The sequence below is a fragment of the Mustela erminea genome, chromosome 10, assembly GCF_009829155.1.
Source record: "Mustela erminea isolate mMusErm1 chromosome 10, mMusErm1.Pri, whole genome shotgun sequence".
Taxonomy (NCBI): Eukaryota; Metazoa; Chordata; class Mammalia; order Carnivora; family Mustelidae; genus Mustela; species Mustela erminea.
Window position 1 is genome coordinate 1,721,358 of NC_045623.1, and position 14,946 is coordinate 1,736,303.

General features: G+C 59.0%; 1 protein-coding gene across 9 annotated transcripts; it reads right to left on the reverse strand.

Annotated features, from left to right (window-relative positions):
* Positions 1-1,695: 1,695 nt before the first annotated feature.
* SEMA6C (semaphorin 6C) lies at positions 1,696-14,823 on the reverse strand. Of its 9 annotated transcripts, none has more exons than XM_032302115.1 (19): positions 14,541-14,823; positions 10,541-10,712; positions 9,026-9,143; positions 8,668-8,731; positions 8,454-8,510; positions 8,018-8,119; positions 7,697-7,787; positions 7,365-7,484; positions 7,109-7,197; positions 6,574-6,791; positions 6,161-6,292; positions 5,723-5,875; positions 5,327-5,500; positions 4,891-5,037; positions 4,540-4,617; positions 4,352-4,407; positions 4,125-4,169; positions 3,660-3,755; positions 1,696-3,221 (listed from the first exon to the last, which is right to left on the reverse strand). In XM_032302115.1, the coding sequence occupies exons 2-19, from the start codon at positions 10,656-10,658 to the stop codon at positions 2,170-2,172; spliced, it is 2,910 nt and encodes a 969-aa protein (XP_032158006.1). In that variant the 5' UTR covers positions 10,659-10,712; positions 14,541-14,823; the 3' UTR covers positions 1,696-2,169. The 9 variants fall into 9 exon arrangements, with proteins under 9 accessions (XP_032158006.1, XP_032158009.1, XP_032158008.1 ...); XM_032302118.1 differs by lacking the exon at positions 14,541-14,823 and adding an exon at positions 12,444-12,497 and having other exon boundaries at positions 1,696-3,140; XM_032302117.1 differs by lacking the exon at positions 14,541-14,823 and adding an exon at positions 12,444-12,497 and having other exon boundaries at positions 1,696-3,218.
* Between the last annotated feature and the right edge of the window lie 123 nt (positions 14,824-14,946).

Consider the following 14,946-nt stretch of genomic DNA (forward strand, 5'->3'; position numbering starts at 1 on the left):
CCCTCGCCCACTCCCCCTGCTTTGTTCCCTTTCTGGCTGTCTCTCTCTGTAAAATAAATAAAATCTTTAAAACAACAACAAAACAACGTAAAGATCATTTACCCCTTTGTTGTGACCACCTTCAGGGCAAGAACTGAAGTATTTGTGAGACTTGTCCCTCAGAAGGCCGAGAACAGCAGCAGCCCTAACATTTTTCTTTGTTCTGACTTCAACACCTTGGTTTGAAGAGGATAATGAAATTAGGTGATTGGAGAGTTGCTCCACTCCTTCCCTGCTCTCCTTCACTATCTAGGAAACTAGCGATGGTTTTAAAGCATCTTGGTTTAAGTAAGACATCCAAAGAGGGGAAACTAAGACCTAAAGGACCTCTCCAACCTGGGGAAACAAGCCCCAAGCAGAGGCAACAAATTTGGCAGAACAAGGTGTGAGGAAAGTTCAGAGGGCAATTTTAAAAAACATCTTGAGGGTAAAACCTGTAAGTGAAGATCCTAAGGTTACAAAAAGAAACAGATTGCTTGGTAGAAGAGCGCAAAGTTAGGACGTCTAAGCATGGGTTTGGAGGAATCATCATCTCACAAGGTACCATGCTTTCTCCTTTAAAAACATTTTTACATACATTATAATTACTTGAGCCTCTCAAACAACCCCATTTTTCAGATGAGGACATTGAGGCTTAGGGCAAAGTTCTGACTTGTCAGGATTACAGGAAATAAAGGGCGGAGCTAGACACAATCACGGTCCTTCTCCAAACTGTTTTCAGGGGGTTCTTACTCAAGGCAGGCCTATGGGGAACGGGGAAAGGGGACTGCCAAGGCTTCCTTAGCTGCGGGGCTTAGGGCGGCCTCCAGGCGGCGCCAGTGCGACGGCGACCTAAGGCTCCAACTGAGCCTAGACTCTGGCCACGCGCCGGTAAAGACCCGGACCTGTAAATCCGCAAAAGCAGGCACGGCCCGCGTGAGGCTTTAAGTGTCCTTAAGCTCGAGGTGGCGGGCGGGGCAGATGGTCCTGTCCGCCCCTCCCATTGGTCCCCGGGATAACAGACAGGTATCTTCAGCCAGCTCCAGCCAGAGAACGACAGAACAGACACTCGCTAGTTGATCCTCCGAGCACGGGGCTGGAGCGCAGCCGGAGACTCCCAGACCAGAGGTTACGCATGCGTGCAAGGAAACACGCGCTCCTACACCCCCCTCCCGCTCTGAGAAAGGGAACTAACTGCTCCTTAGGGAACTACCAAGGCTAGACCCTACCACCAACAGGGCCGAATCCTTTGCCGTTCTTTGCAGCCTATCCATCCTAAGACCTACACTCTCCAAATTCTTTAGGACGAGATTTCCTGTTGTGAAACTTAAACCACTTGCGCTGCAGCTTCATTTTATTTCTCAGAAAATACCCTCCCCCACCCCCATGGAACAGGCTATGAAAACATACTTGATCCAGAAACGTGCTCCGGTGCCCTCGCTACCCCACCTAAATTCTGCCGTGGGTCTCCTGGGCCCTGGTTCATCTCCACACACCATTTCTTCGCTTGCCTCCTTCAGGAAACCTTTCCTGATTAACCCCCGTGGGACCGCAGCCATCCCAATTACTCGGGAGAGAATGCAAGGCCAAGATGAAGGCAGAGATTCGGGGGCAGAGGCGCCTAGCTAACGGACCGGTTCCCGCCCCGCCCCCTCCGCTAGGAAAGTCAGGCACGGCTCGGGGACACAGCTGTATTGGGAAGCGGAGGCTCCTACACAGTAGGAGGAGGCACGTCCCGGGAGGCCCGAGGACTCTGTACACAACGCGCGCGCGGCCCCAGCCCCGTCGGTCTGTCCATCCGCCCTGCGGCCCGCCCGCGGCCCAGTCTATGGAGGAAGCCCGGAGGGGCGAGTTAAGGCAGCTTGGCTGAGGGAGGGGGGAGTGGGAGTGCGCCAGTTCCCCCCGAAAAGCTGGCTCACTGAGGGAGCGAGCTTCTCACCTCCCACTCCTCTCTCGAGGACAGGGGGAAAGACGTCAATAAATAAACCCGAGGCGGGCTGGGACCCCGGGAGACTCTCAGAGTCCAGGAAGGCTGGAGGTGTGGAACACGGAGAGAGGGAGGGCCTCTGTCCTTGAAGATGCGTCCATGCTCTTGGCCTTTGAGGGCACGGGCTTCAAGGGCGCCATCCGAGGACTTGGCGCAGCTCCCTTTTAAAAGTTAAAATGGCTGCCGTTGGGGACAGCCGGCTGGGAAGAGGGCGAGACGAGGGGAGGCTTCGGGGGCAGCTGGGTCTTCTCGACGTCTACCCTCTTCAGAGCGCGGCCCCGATACCCCTCCGGCCGGCCCAGGTACAGGAGATGTCTCCCGGGACCCCCGCAGTACCTGGAGGGCCCCCCCGAGGGGACCCGAGTGAGCAGGGCAGGGGGCGCCCGGTGCGTGGGGAAGGGCATCCTCCGACTGCTTCCGACCCCTAGCCGGGGAGCAGGGGCGGAGAGGGCGGGCCGGGTGGACGGCGCCGCACACTTCCCCTCGGGTGGCACGTCCAGCCTCAGAGGCAGACTGCACTCCCGGGGGAGGAGGCTGGAGCCCGCAAAGAGGGAAGGGGCGGGAGTGGGAACGGGCTCTGGTGGGAGCGCCCGCGAGGTCAACGCTGCCACGGCCGGGGGCTCGGCCCCCTTCCTGGACGGCTGTGGGCCGTGCAGGTAGCGCAGCAGTTCTTCCAGGGTGGTGACTTCCACGGCCTGCCCCGGACAGCCGGGCGGTGGTGGCCTCACCAGCACTCGAGGTGCTGGCCCTCCCGCTGCGCTTACGCCCCGCGCGCGGCTGGGGCCCTCCTTGGCGTTGTTCCCATTCTGGTTCCACTCCCAGGGCCCCCCAGCGTGGCGTAGATGCTTGACGGGCAGCTCGGGTGTGGACTCCGGCGTGGGCAGGCAGGCCACCTCCGGCGGGGCTACGCCGTCGGGAGGAGGCAGGAAGGTGGTGTAGAGCTGGGGCGGCTGTGCCGAGTCTCCGTCCTTGGACGGCGGCAGCTCTGGGCCCGCTCCGTGCAGCCGGGCCAGGCTGCGAAGGGAGAGAGGGCGCGGGAGGCCCGGAGTCTCGACGTCCTTGCTCCGACGTCTGTGGGCTCGGCGACAGGCGCAGGAGACCAGGAGGCCAGAGACTGAGGCGCCCAGGGCGAAGGCTGCAGCAGCACAGGCCAGGAGGAGTGGGATGGGGACGGAGAGGGAGGCTGAGGCTGGGGGGAGGTCCCGGCGCACGCCTGCTGACCGAGAGGGGAGGAGGGAGGCTCAGCCAAGGTAGGTGGGCATGGGAGGGCAAGTTGGAATTTCACCTCTCTGCTGCTGCTGCTCAGCTTCACTCCAGCACGGGCTGACCTTCCTCATAATGACACAGACAGCCCCCCACCTCCCCACCCCCGCGCTCAACACACACAGTCAATCCACCACACTAGACCTCACACACAGGCTAGAGCTTGGGCCTGGGGAGTACCCATCCCAGCTCCAGGCCCTGTAGCCATGCCTAGAGCGAGTTCCAAACTCTGCCAGTGCAGAAGGCGGTGGGTCTAAGCAGCCCAGCTCTGGGGAGAGGAAGCTCCAAACAGGCATTAGTGAGCACCAAACGCGTCAGTGAGGGGCTTAGAATTCTTCAAGACTCACCAGCCCCACACTTCACTCCTATCCCTCCCAGCCAGCCCCCTTACCCTGAGTGTGAGCTCCAAGAGTGGAAGACTGGGGCCAGGGGTGGGCATCACTGGGGGGGCTGGGGGTCTCAGGGGAAGGGCCAGGACCCAGAAGCACTGGTGACAGAGACCAGGTCAGAGCCAGTGAGGCTCCTGTTTTCTACCTCTGACACCCATTCAGTGGGTCCTCCCCACCCCTGCCCCCTCTTTGGAACCCAAAGGTCCAGAACTCCAGCCTCTACTTTCCTCTGGGCATGGGGAAAGGCTCACCGTGCAGGACATTCTTTCATGTATTTTTTTCAAAAACTATTTATTAAGCACGCTACTGTGTGCCAAGCACCGAACTCTATGCGGGCTGTTTGGAGTATGCCGGCCCTCATCTGAGACCCAGTGTGTGTGGGCAGCTATCTGCTGCCGCCACGGAGCACACACGTGGGTGCGTGGGGGCCGAGCAAGGGAAGATGGCGTTGGGATAGGCAGACTCACCATAAGCCGAATCCCCTGTGCCAGACTGACTCCCAGTAGCTCCATCTATGAAGAAGGAAGGCAGAGAGTGACGATGGAGGTGGGGGGTGAGGGGGCCGGGGTGGTAGCTTCATGAGGAACCGAAGGGGGCGACTGCCACAGAAGTACATAAGCCCACACCTGGGCTGTAGCTGATGGCCGTCACAGCCTTGTGCAGCTATGGCTATGGCTGTCCCAGCCCTCTTTACCTTGGCAGTCGCTGTGCTCCGTGAATTCCTGGTTCCCAGTGGGGTCTACATCAGTCCTAGCAGGAGACGGAGGTAGCATAGGGTGGTTACATATCTTGCCCCCAGCCCCCAACCCTGGCCCTGAGCTGCTTCTTTGAGTGGGGCAAACAGAACTTTCTCCTCGGGAGATTTGGGGGCCCCTCACTTACCCACCAGGTCCCCTGATATCCACACAGCCTCTGGAGCTGTGCCATCCACAGTATGGGTCCTGAGAAGCCAGGCAGCTCCTGGGGAAACGGAGTCATATGAGGCTCACCGCTCTAATCCCATCCAATGGCCCTGCCCTTGCAGCTCTCACCCTGGCCTGCAGGAGGCCCCTGGCCCCATGTTCCCATCTTGCCCTGTCCCAATGCCTGTTCTAGGCCCTGGGCACTGCCCACCTGCACAATGCCCAGCGCACCCTTCCCTCCCAACCACACCCTGCATTTCCCTGCCACACCTTCCCCCATGCCTGTGTTCCCGGGCTCCTGTTGGCCCTGGGGGGGTCAGGCCCCTCTCACCTCCGACAGGCCCCGTGCCGGGCACACCGGCTGAGAGGGAGGTAGATGATGCAGCCAGAAAAAGCCACAAAGAGCCTGTGACCTTCAGTGTCCAGCTCCAGCCCTATGACCCGCCGTGCCATTTGGGCGGCCCGCTTCCCACTGCACCTAGGGTGAGGCAGGAAGGAATCAGAGATGGGGCAGGGGAGGCTCCGTTTTCCCTGGGTCAGTTAAAGAACAGAAGGTGGGGAGGTGCCTAAGACTACAACTCCCAGTGTTGCCCCACCACACTACCTAGCTTCTTACCAAACCCCTCTAGCCTATAGCTTCGGCCACGTGGAAGCCAGCGTTGGAGTCCCCACCACATCCCCACACCCCAGTCTACCAGCTCACTTCCCATTCCTGCTCTGCAGGGTGATGGTGGGGGGCGGGGAGCACTGCCAGACCAAGGCCTCACCTGGAGGGGCTGTAGGCATTGATTTCCTCCAGCAGGATGGGTTCACGTCCTCCCGAGGGCCCCCCCGGGGGCAGCACCTTCAGCACGGTCCCATCATTGGAGCCCAGGAACAGGACTGTGGTGTTCCTGTAGGGACCAGCCCTACCATCCACAGCTAACTGGGTCAGTAGGGCCCTGGAGGGACAGGCCTCAGTCAGGGCCACCCGACGGGTGGAATCCGGAGTGTCTCAAGGACAGTACATGTATCCTGGTGCACACTCCTGGGTCCTTCTCCCCTCCCAGACGTTCCTTCATACCTCTCTCCCTCCTCTCACCAATGTGACTGACCCATGTGAGGTCAGAGGAGAGTGGCTGAGGCATGGGGGTTGGTCAGCAGTTGTTCTTTTAGCAGCATACCTGCTGGTGAGGGTGAGCAGAGGCTGATGGGTGGCTGGTGGCACAGCGGGGTCCAGCAGCGGGTGAGCCTTGATGAAGGTCAGGACTTCATCAGGTAGGTCTCGAGAGGAGGGGAACAAGGCAGCCACACCGACTCCGGCACAGGATCCTGGCCTGGGATGAACACAGGAATGGGCAGCATTAGGACAGGGAGCCGGGGCTCAGTTAGGCTCTGTGCCCCCGACCAACTGCTCTCAGACACGATCGGTAACCCTTGCTCTCTCCCTTTACACAGACGTTCACACTACCGCTTCCCCCCTCTCTGCAGCTCACCAGTCCCATGCCAGCCCGCTGAGCCCTCTCCCCATAATCGCACAGACCCTCTCTTCATAATCCCATGTTGGAACTCGCTTCTTGCTTCTGCCCCAACCCCAAAAAAACCACTCTCATCCTGGGTACCTGGGGGAGGGAACCCTGTCCTCAGACACAGGTGTCCAGGCCCCATCCAGACTCCTCTGCTCCTTGAACTTGCCCTCAAACCCATGCTCGATATCATCCAGGTAGAAGGCACAGACCGCAGAGCCAGGGATGCTGAAGGAGCCAGAAAAAGATGCGGGCTAGGTGTTGGAAGGGATCACACGGTCCTCCCAGGTAAGACGGCAGCTAACCTTAAGTACCATGTTAGGGGGCGGAGCCTGAGAGAGCGAGACAGCCCTCTGGAGGCCATGCTGGGAGAAAGAAGGTCAGAACAGCAAACTGGCTTTGAAGGGAGTTTCACCTCCAGGTAGGGGCAACGGGAGGCTTTCAGAGGGGAGCTTAGATGCTGGTGGGACAAGGACAGATTGGACCACATTGGTTAGTCTAGTACTAACCTATTGGTCTGGGTGGTGAAGACCCCAAAGAGAGCGGAGCGGCCATACAAGTCCACAGGCCCAGTTAAGGCCTGTAAGACGTCAAAATAGAAGGTAGAGTCCCCAGGGACAGAGCAGTTGAGCCTCAGCTTCAGGAATGATGTCCAGTGGCGGTCCAAGGCCCGAGGCGAGCCACCCATGTCACGCTTACACACACGGGCGACTCGGGAGAACTGTACCTGGGGGAGGAGAGCAGGGGATGCTGAGAACAGTGAGAGCCTCAGGGCCAGCAGGGCAGGATGCGGGTGTTGGGGGTATCTGGGAGCACCAAGGGACAGATGCCAGGGCCACAGCAAAGCAAGGGTATAGTGTGGTAGATCAGACTGGGTCAAGGATGAGGGACACAGCAGGATGTGGGGGCAACTCCAAGTTGGGGCTCAGAGTCCAGGGGATTGTGTGGTGGACATGGGGTTCAGCAGCTCTCCCCTGACTCTGACTGGCTTCTCAGGATCAAGCAGAACTCTCTAGCTACGCCCACTGGGGCCCATATCCTTACCCTTCCCAGCCGGGCATCCTCCACAGAGACCTCCCGGAAAAAGAAGTAGACATGGTCTCCATGCTCCAAGGCGTGGACAAAGTGTGGCTCTGAAAGGGGAAACGGAATGGTATGCTCAGAAACACCTGGCCCCACGCAGCCTCTTGCCTTGGCAAACACGAACCGTACCAGCGGCCATCTGCCCGCTCCCTGCCACAGTCCCTCCCCTGCACCTTCTCCCCACGAGCAGCCAACATCCCCCAGGCCCGGCCCTGACCTCTGAGCCACTTGGAGTCGTACTTGGCGGAGCGGAGTGGGGGCTGAGGCCCGAGGCTTCTGTAAACTACAGCATCACTGGCCTGGAAGTCCGCAGCCGTGGCAGAGTAAAGGCTGCCCTCTGGAGGGGTGGGTAGAGTGGGGTCAGGTGAGGACCCAAGGATCTGGCTCTTCTGGGGTCGCCTAACCCAAGGCTTGGGTCTCCCTTAGCCTGACCCTGTCCCCAGCTCAACCCTGCACTCGGGAACATGGGCAAAGACCAAATCAGAAGGAAGGCTAAGGTCGGAGCCCCCTCCTGCCACAGGCCCGTTTCTTAAACGCCTAGGTGCACACCTGCAAAGACAGCCACGTTGGACTGGGTGGCGTCAAAGGGGCATCGAGCCTGCCCACTCAGCTCTTCACCCTCCTGCTGCAGCGAAGTTATCTGGAGGCAGAAGGAGCAGGTTCTTGGAATCCTTGGGGTCTTGGAGTCTGGCTCCACAGCCCACTCCCTCATGTCCCCTTGCCTCTTTCCCCCACCCCTTCTGGACCCTTGCGCCTGGCACTCCCAATTCTCCACCGTGGCTGGCCCGTCCCCACCAAACTGGTCGCCCATCTTGGGTTCTCTTCCCACTCCCATCCTGACCCCACTGCCACCCGCCTCCGCCTTTGTACCCCATAGCTGCGGCACACGGGGCTGAATGAATTCGTTCCACAGGCAAGGAGTGTCTGAGAGTCCCAGGGAACAAGAACACGAATGTAGTTGTGGCACTCGTCCTAGAGAACCCAAAATTCTAGGTCAGCAACAGGAGTCCCTACGATTGGGACAGGGGGCCCAGGACGTTAGGCCACCTCCCCGCAGCCAGTCATAGCAATGTGGGTAAAGTCCCAAGTAAGCTAATCACTGCCCCGCAACCTCAGGCAAATTCTTGGGCCTGCTGGAGCCTCACTTTCCTGGGAAGGAAGGTGAAAATCATTCATTCCCTTTCCTGCACATTTCCCCCGTGTCCTGAGATGGAAGTGGGTGGGAAAGCGGGCACAGTGCAGGAGCACTTGGACAGAGCCTGGAGGCAGGAAACTCTCCCCTCAGAATTCTCATCCCACTCCTCACCGTCAGCTTTCCCCGTACAGCACAGTTCTCCATGTCTTGACTCCGCCATGTCAGATACTGAGAAGACAAGTAAAGGAGGGAACATCATGGGGCAACCTGGAGGTCCCCTCACATTATGGCTCCTTTTGGAGTCCTCGTCCCCCCTTGCTTTATCCCCACCGGACCGCTCCCAGCCTCATCTCCAAGCCTGCACCTCCTCCCACACGCCCCTCACCTTGTTGGGCACCAGTCCTGTTCCTTCTTCCTGAGCTTGAAGATCGAAGGAGAAAACGTGATCCCTGAAGAGACAGGTAAGGAGGGATCAGAGCCAAGGCAAGGCACCCCACCTGAACTCCTTAGCGCCCACCCTGCTCAGGCTCAGCAGCTCAGAGACAAACAGTGCAGACCTCCTGCCCTCTGTCCTCCCCCTTACTCCATGCCTTGGCATTTGTGCCCTGGGTCCAAGCATGTCCATGTCCCATGGCTTGTACACCTGCATGTGTCCCCTGCAAGATACTGCAGTGGCCATGCAGGTCCCATGGCTGCTCAGGAGCATGCATGTTGGCCCCACAACTGTGCCACGGTCAGTTTACCGGGCAGCCACTAGCAAGGTCCGGTTCAAGGTCAGGAATTTCTGAAAGTCCAGCCCAAGTTCTGCAACCACAGCATCATCCTCCAGGCCCCGGAACCAGGATGATAATGGGGAAGTACCTGGAAGACACAGAGATGTGGGGGATGAGGGCCAGCCAGACTTCCCTTCCTCAGTATCCTTCCCAACAAGACAAACCTCAGTCATGGACGTCATGGTAGAGCGAGGTGAGTTGTGAGGTAAAGCTATCAATACAACTATTAAATAATGCTTGTTCACCCTGAGCACTTAACTTCTGCCAACCACCCTGTTAGTACTTGGAATCGCCTAATTTATATACAGCTCTGTGAAGGAAGTACTAATAGTGGCCCCATTTTACAGATGAGAAGCCTATGGCCTTGAGCCATTAAGGAATTCACATAGCTTGATTAGCTTGGAAGTGGCAGGTACTGGGGTTCCGAGTCAGATCTGTCTGACTCCAAAGCTGAACTCCGTTCCTTCTGGAGGGGGCAGTGAGGGGGGTGGGCGGTGTGGCGAGTGCTCCTCTCTAGTTCCCACATCGAATGCTGTCCTGTCTGGAGCACTTACTCCATTTCTCCCAGCCCTTAAGGTTCTTCAGAGGCCACCTCAGCCCTCCCCGGTTCCAGCCTCCCCTGACCCACAGGGCATCCACAGGCCAGACCATGGGCCTGACCATGGCGACCAAGATCTTCAGCGCTCCGAGGGAGCTCAGAGTTCAGGGATTGATGTCTTAGCATTTGCAAGGTGCTTAGGCTAGCGTCTGGCACACAAAAGTGCTACTCTTATCCCCCAACCCTCACTCCCAGGGACCCAGCTGCGGTTCTTTCATCCTTAGAGTTACTCAAAATCCTACATATACAACAGGAACTTGCAAATAAAGTTTTTTCTTCTCAGAAAAAAAGTGGGTGTATGGTTTCCCTTACAGCAGGACCCCAGCTTAGTTGTGGCACAGATGGTGGAGAGGGAGGTGAGAGGTGTGGGGGCATCACCAAACCAGCCCCAAGCCTTCGTTGTGTAACTAATAATAATAGCAAACACACAGAAAACACTGAGTGTGTGCCAGAGAGCGTTCTCGGCCCTTTCCGAGGATGCCCTCACTTAATCCCTAAATAACTCTAATAAGGGAGAACACTACCTGTTATCTTCATTCTGCAAATGAGGAGACCGAGGCAAAGAAAGGTGAACCACCTCAACCGAGGTCCTGCAGCTCCCAAGCAGCTGGGCAGGGATTCAAACCAGCTAAAGTATGTGGTCCGGCTGGGTTGTCAAGCCCCTAGCTGGGTCTGTGTTGTCAACCCCTGCGCAACAGTGTGGCCTCAGAGTGCAGCAAGTGGGCGCAGCAGCGATGGGCGACAGGCTTGAGTGCCCCCCTCCTCTCCGTCGTCCACTTCCCCCCACTGCCTACCTTCCTGTACCTCACCTCCCACCCTCCCTCCTCCCTCGCTGGGGTCTTGAGTGCTGAGCTCACACAACAGGGGGGTGGGCCAAGGTCACTCACCTTGCAGGTCAGAGGTCAGCAGAGGGAGGGGGTCCTGGGGAAAGGCCGCCTGGGTGTGGGGAAGTGAGAGCAACAGCAGCAGAAGCAGCAAAGGCATGAAGTGGGGGGCACGGGGCATCCTGTGCGGGGCAGCTCAGGCCCCAGGGGGTACCCCCTCACCCATATGCCAGCCCTGGAAGGAGACAGAGAAGAGTGGGGACGGGGCTGAATCCTTCACCCTTAACACTGGCAGGCTGCTCCCCTGATTTATCCCCAGAAGACCCTGTGGGCTGGGGGAAACAACCCTTTCTCTGGCACTGCGTCGGTCCAAGCCAGCTGTCACTGTCACTCAGGGCGTTTCTCTCTCCAACTGGCCCAGACTGGCTAGTGTGAGGCCTGCAGGCGTGACCCCAGGTAAGGACAGGACACACCCGCTCCCCTTCCAAGCCTTCTCACTCAGCCTCCTCTCTTCTCTCCTGACTGGGCCTGGGACATTCGGTAGGTGACACCTCCTGGCCCCCCCCTTGCTAACCCCTTCTCAGTTATAATTAGACGCCAAAGGCTTAAAATTATAAATAGTGACTCCTTGGCACTGGGAGGAGGAAGAGGGCACTATGTCTGCCTCCCCCTCCCTCACAGACCCCTGCGGCACCCTGGGAGCCATGCAGGCACTGTGCCCAGGCAGAGGCAGCTGCGAGGAAGCTATCACCCTCGATAGGGGTGAGGAAGAACAGAGTTGGAGGAGGAAACCTAGGGGTCACCATCCTGGTCTAAGTTCATGGTTCAAGGGATCTTCCCATTGCTGGGGAGAAGCTGGGTGGGGAGGAGAGTGGTGGTGGGGGGGCTGCCTTAGCCAAAAATGAATCTGCATCAAAGCCAGATCAGAGGCTAAATTTAGCTCTGGCTGCAGCTGTCTGCCCGACCACTGTGCCCCCTCCCAGCTTCTCTAGCCCCCTGTTCCCTCCTGGCTCCGAAGAACCAGTGCTCACACTTGCCGAGGAAGAGGAGAACCACCCCCCTACGAGGAACCCGGCAGGGAACTGGCTGTCCTGGTGAGGAGAAACGGCTGCACATGTATGTCCCTCTCTCCCTTCCTTCCCTCTTCGGGCTGCCTCAAAATGGAAATATAAATAATTCAACGACAGGCAGGCAACGGTAGCCCAAAGTCCAGGAAAAGATGGATATGGTCGAAGGGACGGGAGACAGCCTTCCTTCCCACCAATCAGCACCATGGCCCACCCCCAGCTGACCCAGGTGGAACCCCGTGGGAGGTGTACACCAGCTTCCTGCCCTCCTTCCCCTAGAACTGGAGTGAGGGGCTCAACCGCTCCAAAATCAGGGCAGGAAGGGTGAGAATCCTTTTTTGCTGTAACAGACTGCTATTCTTCACCCATCCTTACGTGCTCATCCTGCCGTGTCCCCTAAACAAGCGACCCTGGGCTTCCAGGACCAGCCCATTCCGTCTCCCCAATTCTACTCTTGAAGCCAGGACCCAAGTGTACCCCACCCCCAGTTCAGCGTCACTGGTGGGGAGGCTGACGTCAGATGGGGTCCCAAGAGGGCTGGAGGAGGGGCAGGGGTAGGAACACCTAATGATGACCCCCCCTCCCCCGCAGGGACAGAGCAGTCATCTGCTAACTAATGACCCCCTGGTGCTGAAAGGCCAAGCCTCCCTAACTGCGCACACAACCCCCCCACCCCCCCACCCCGCCATGTTTCCGGATGCTGTTGGTCCCAAGGGAAGAGAAAGGGACACAGCCTGTCTCCTATCCTCCCCCTCCAAGTTGCCCTGGGCAACTGGTATCTTCACTCAGGAAACAACTTTGGTCTCTGGCAAGTGGGGAGAACAGCCAGACCCTCTTCCTGTTCCCAGGCCATGCCAGCTTCGATCTCCTGCCCTCAGGAGCTGCTGCCCTTTCCTTACCTGGGGTGATGACTCCTGTGGGGGTTTGAGGGGGATAGGAGACCTCTGACCTGATGGAAGAAGGGACAGGAGGGAAGAGGCTTAGCTACACCTCTTTACCACATCCCTTAAAAGAAAATGTGAAAATTCAGAAGTCTACTGAGGCCAGGGTAGAGGACGTGCTGCCCTGGAAGAGTGTGTGTGGGAGGGGGTAGGAGGGGGAGTTGACATTAAGCTTGACTGCAAAGGTGCTGGCCGCTTTGTGCCTAAAGTGTGAGGGCAGGGGCTGGGGCTGGCTCCTAGCCAGAAGCTCCTGGAACTGCTCGACCAGTCCTGGGGAAAAGGTTGACTGGGACAGTTTGTGGGGGCAGGATGACCACTCCCACATTAAAACCCTCAGAATCCAGCAGGCTTCTTCGCAAAAGCGCCCTAGCTGGGGACAATAGAGGCTAATTTGCATCTCATTTACATGCTCTTCATTTCTAGGCAAAATGCTCTGATAGCAAGCACCCCCAGCCCCTTTCTTCTTCCATGAGAGAGCAGGTCCTGCCTCTCTCCCACCCAATGTCTCTGCACCCCACCCCCCCAACTTAGACTGGATTAGTCCAGCCTCTGAAAACACTTGGTTGGCCTTTGCATTGGCCCCCTAGACTTAAGTATAATATATCTTTAAGAGGGCTTCCCATATCTGTTTTTGGAGAAGCAGTATCTAAGCAGTCCCCATCCCACTCCAGGCCTGGGGAAAGGCTTACTCCGCTGGGACCAACCCCAGCTGCATAATATCCCCCGTCTGAGGAAAATGGGGGGGGAGGGTGCTGGCTGTCTCTATCTCCCCCTCCAAGGTCTTCCCTTTGCTGGGAGAGGAAAGAGCCCTTCTCTCTCCTCCTGGCCCTTGCAGCCACCTCTGAGGAGTGGCCAGGTCATAGCCAGAGTCATAAGCAGAGTCTTGGGGGAGGCTGGGGAAGGGATGGAGAAGGGGAGACTGGGCTGGGGACAATAGCAGGAAGCTCTCAGGCTGGTTGCCCACCCCAGTCCACCTTCCTCTGGGGGAGGAGAGGAGACGTAGAAGGGATGAGGGGCGCTCGGAGAATCCTCGAGGAACAGGCTGAAGGCGCCTTCCCTTCTCCAAGACATTTCCCCCACCCCCAGCCCCTGGCTCCTAACCTACCCTCCTTCCAGCCCCCAACGAGGATAACCAGGTGTCTAGACCCTGGCATAAGGTGGGCCCAGGGCCAGGGGCTCGACGTGTCTCCCCTTTACTGGATCTGGGGCTCCAAGAGGGGCGGGTAGCAGAGTCTGGGCCGGGACCGGGTCCCAGAGCCACGTTAGCGGGAGGAGGGGCTGGAGGGGCCTGCGGGCGCAGACAGAGTGGGGATGGGAGCAGCGATTGAGGAGCGGAGGCGGGTCTCCGAGGCCAGAGAAACAGGGCCAGAGGCTGGGAACCGAGGAGGGCAGGCCTGGGACCAGCGCTGAGCGGAGTCCTCGGGCTCAAGGTGCAGTCGCCAGCCAGGCTCTTCTCCTTCGGAGATCCCGGTCTAACAAAGCACCGGCGCGAGTGGGGTGAAGGAAGGAGGAGAGCATGGGGACTGTTGTTTCTCTGGGGGGCCCCCCTTCCCCCACTCTGCCCAAGCCAACCACCTGAGTGGTGCTCAGACTCCCGTTTGCACAAGGACAGAGGTGCAGGCGTCACACCAAAGTCCGAACGACGCGTCCCCCTTCCCATCCCTGCAGGGACCTCGAGAGGGTCCAGTTCTCCGCGGGTCTCAGAACCTTAGTTTTCCTGCTGGGGAGTCAAGGGACCAGATTTTCCACCCTCTGTACGGTGCGCGCCTTAAATAATCGCCCTTCGCGCTCCCCAACGCAATGGACGCAGCTCGGAGAAACCTGCTGGGAAGAGGCGCCCGGACCCTGCGCCCAGCAGTGCATTGACGGGGTTCGGCCATGGTCCCCTCCTCCCTCCGTGCACCCCAACTCCGCTGACCCTCTCCGTCAGGCAAGCACACAGCGCGCTGGCACCCTCCCGGGTCCCTCTCGCACTTCGGAAGGTTGTCCCCAGCCTGCGGCGCCCCAGGTCCTCCTCGCCTCCCTGCAACCCCATCCCCGCTCCGGGGTACTTGCCCGGAGATCCGGGTCAGCGGGACCAAGATCGCAGCGGGCGGGCAGCGGCCCCGCACCGCGCCGAGTTCGTAATCCGTGATTGGGGCTCTGGCGAGACGTGACGAGCGTCCGAATGGGATGGAGCTCGGATCCGACCTCGCGGGCGCAGTCGGGTCGGGCGAGTCCTGGGTCCCAGTCGCAGCCCCCACTCCCGCCGCGGCTCGGCGCAGGAAAACAATGCGACCGCCCGGGGCTCTGGGCCCGGCCCCAGCCGCCCCGCCCGCCTTCCTACTGGCCCCGCCTTCGGCCCGCCTCTGGGTCACCGCAACCAGTCCGACTCTCAGAAGCTGTCTGGACGCCGCCTTCTCGACACCTCTCCACCAGTAGTCCTTCTTGGGGGCGGAGCGTAAGAAGCACCGCCCACCGA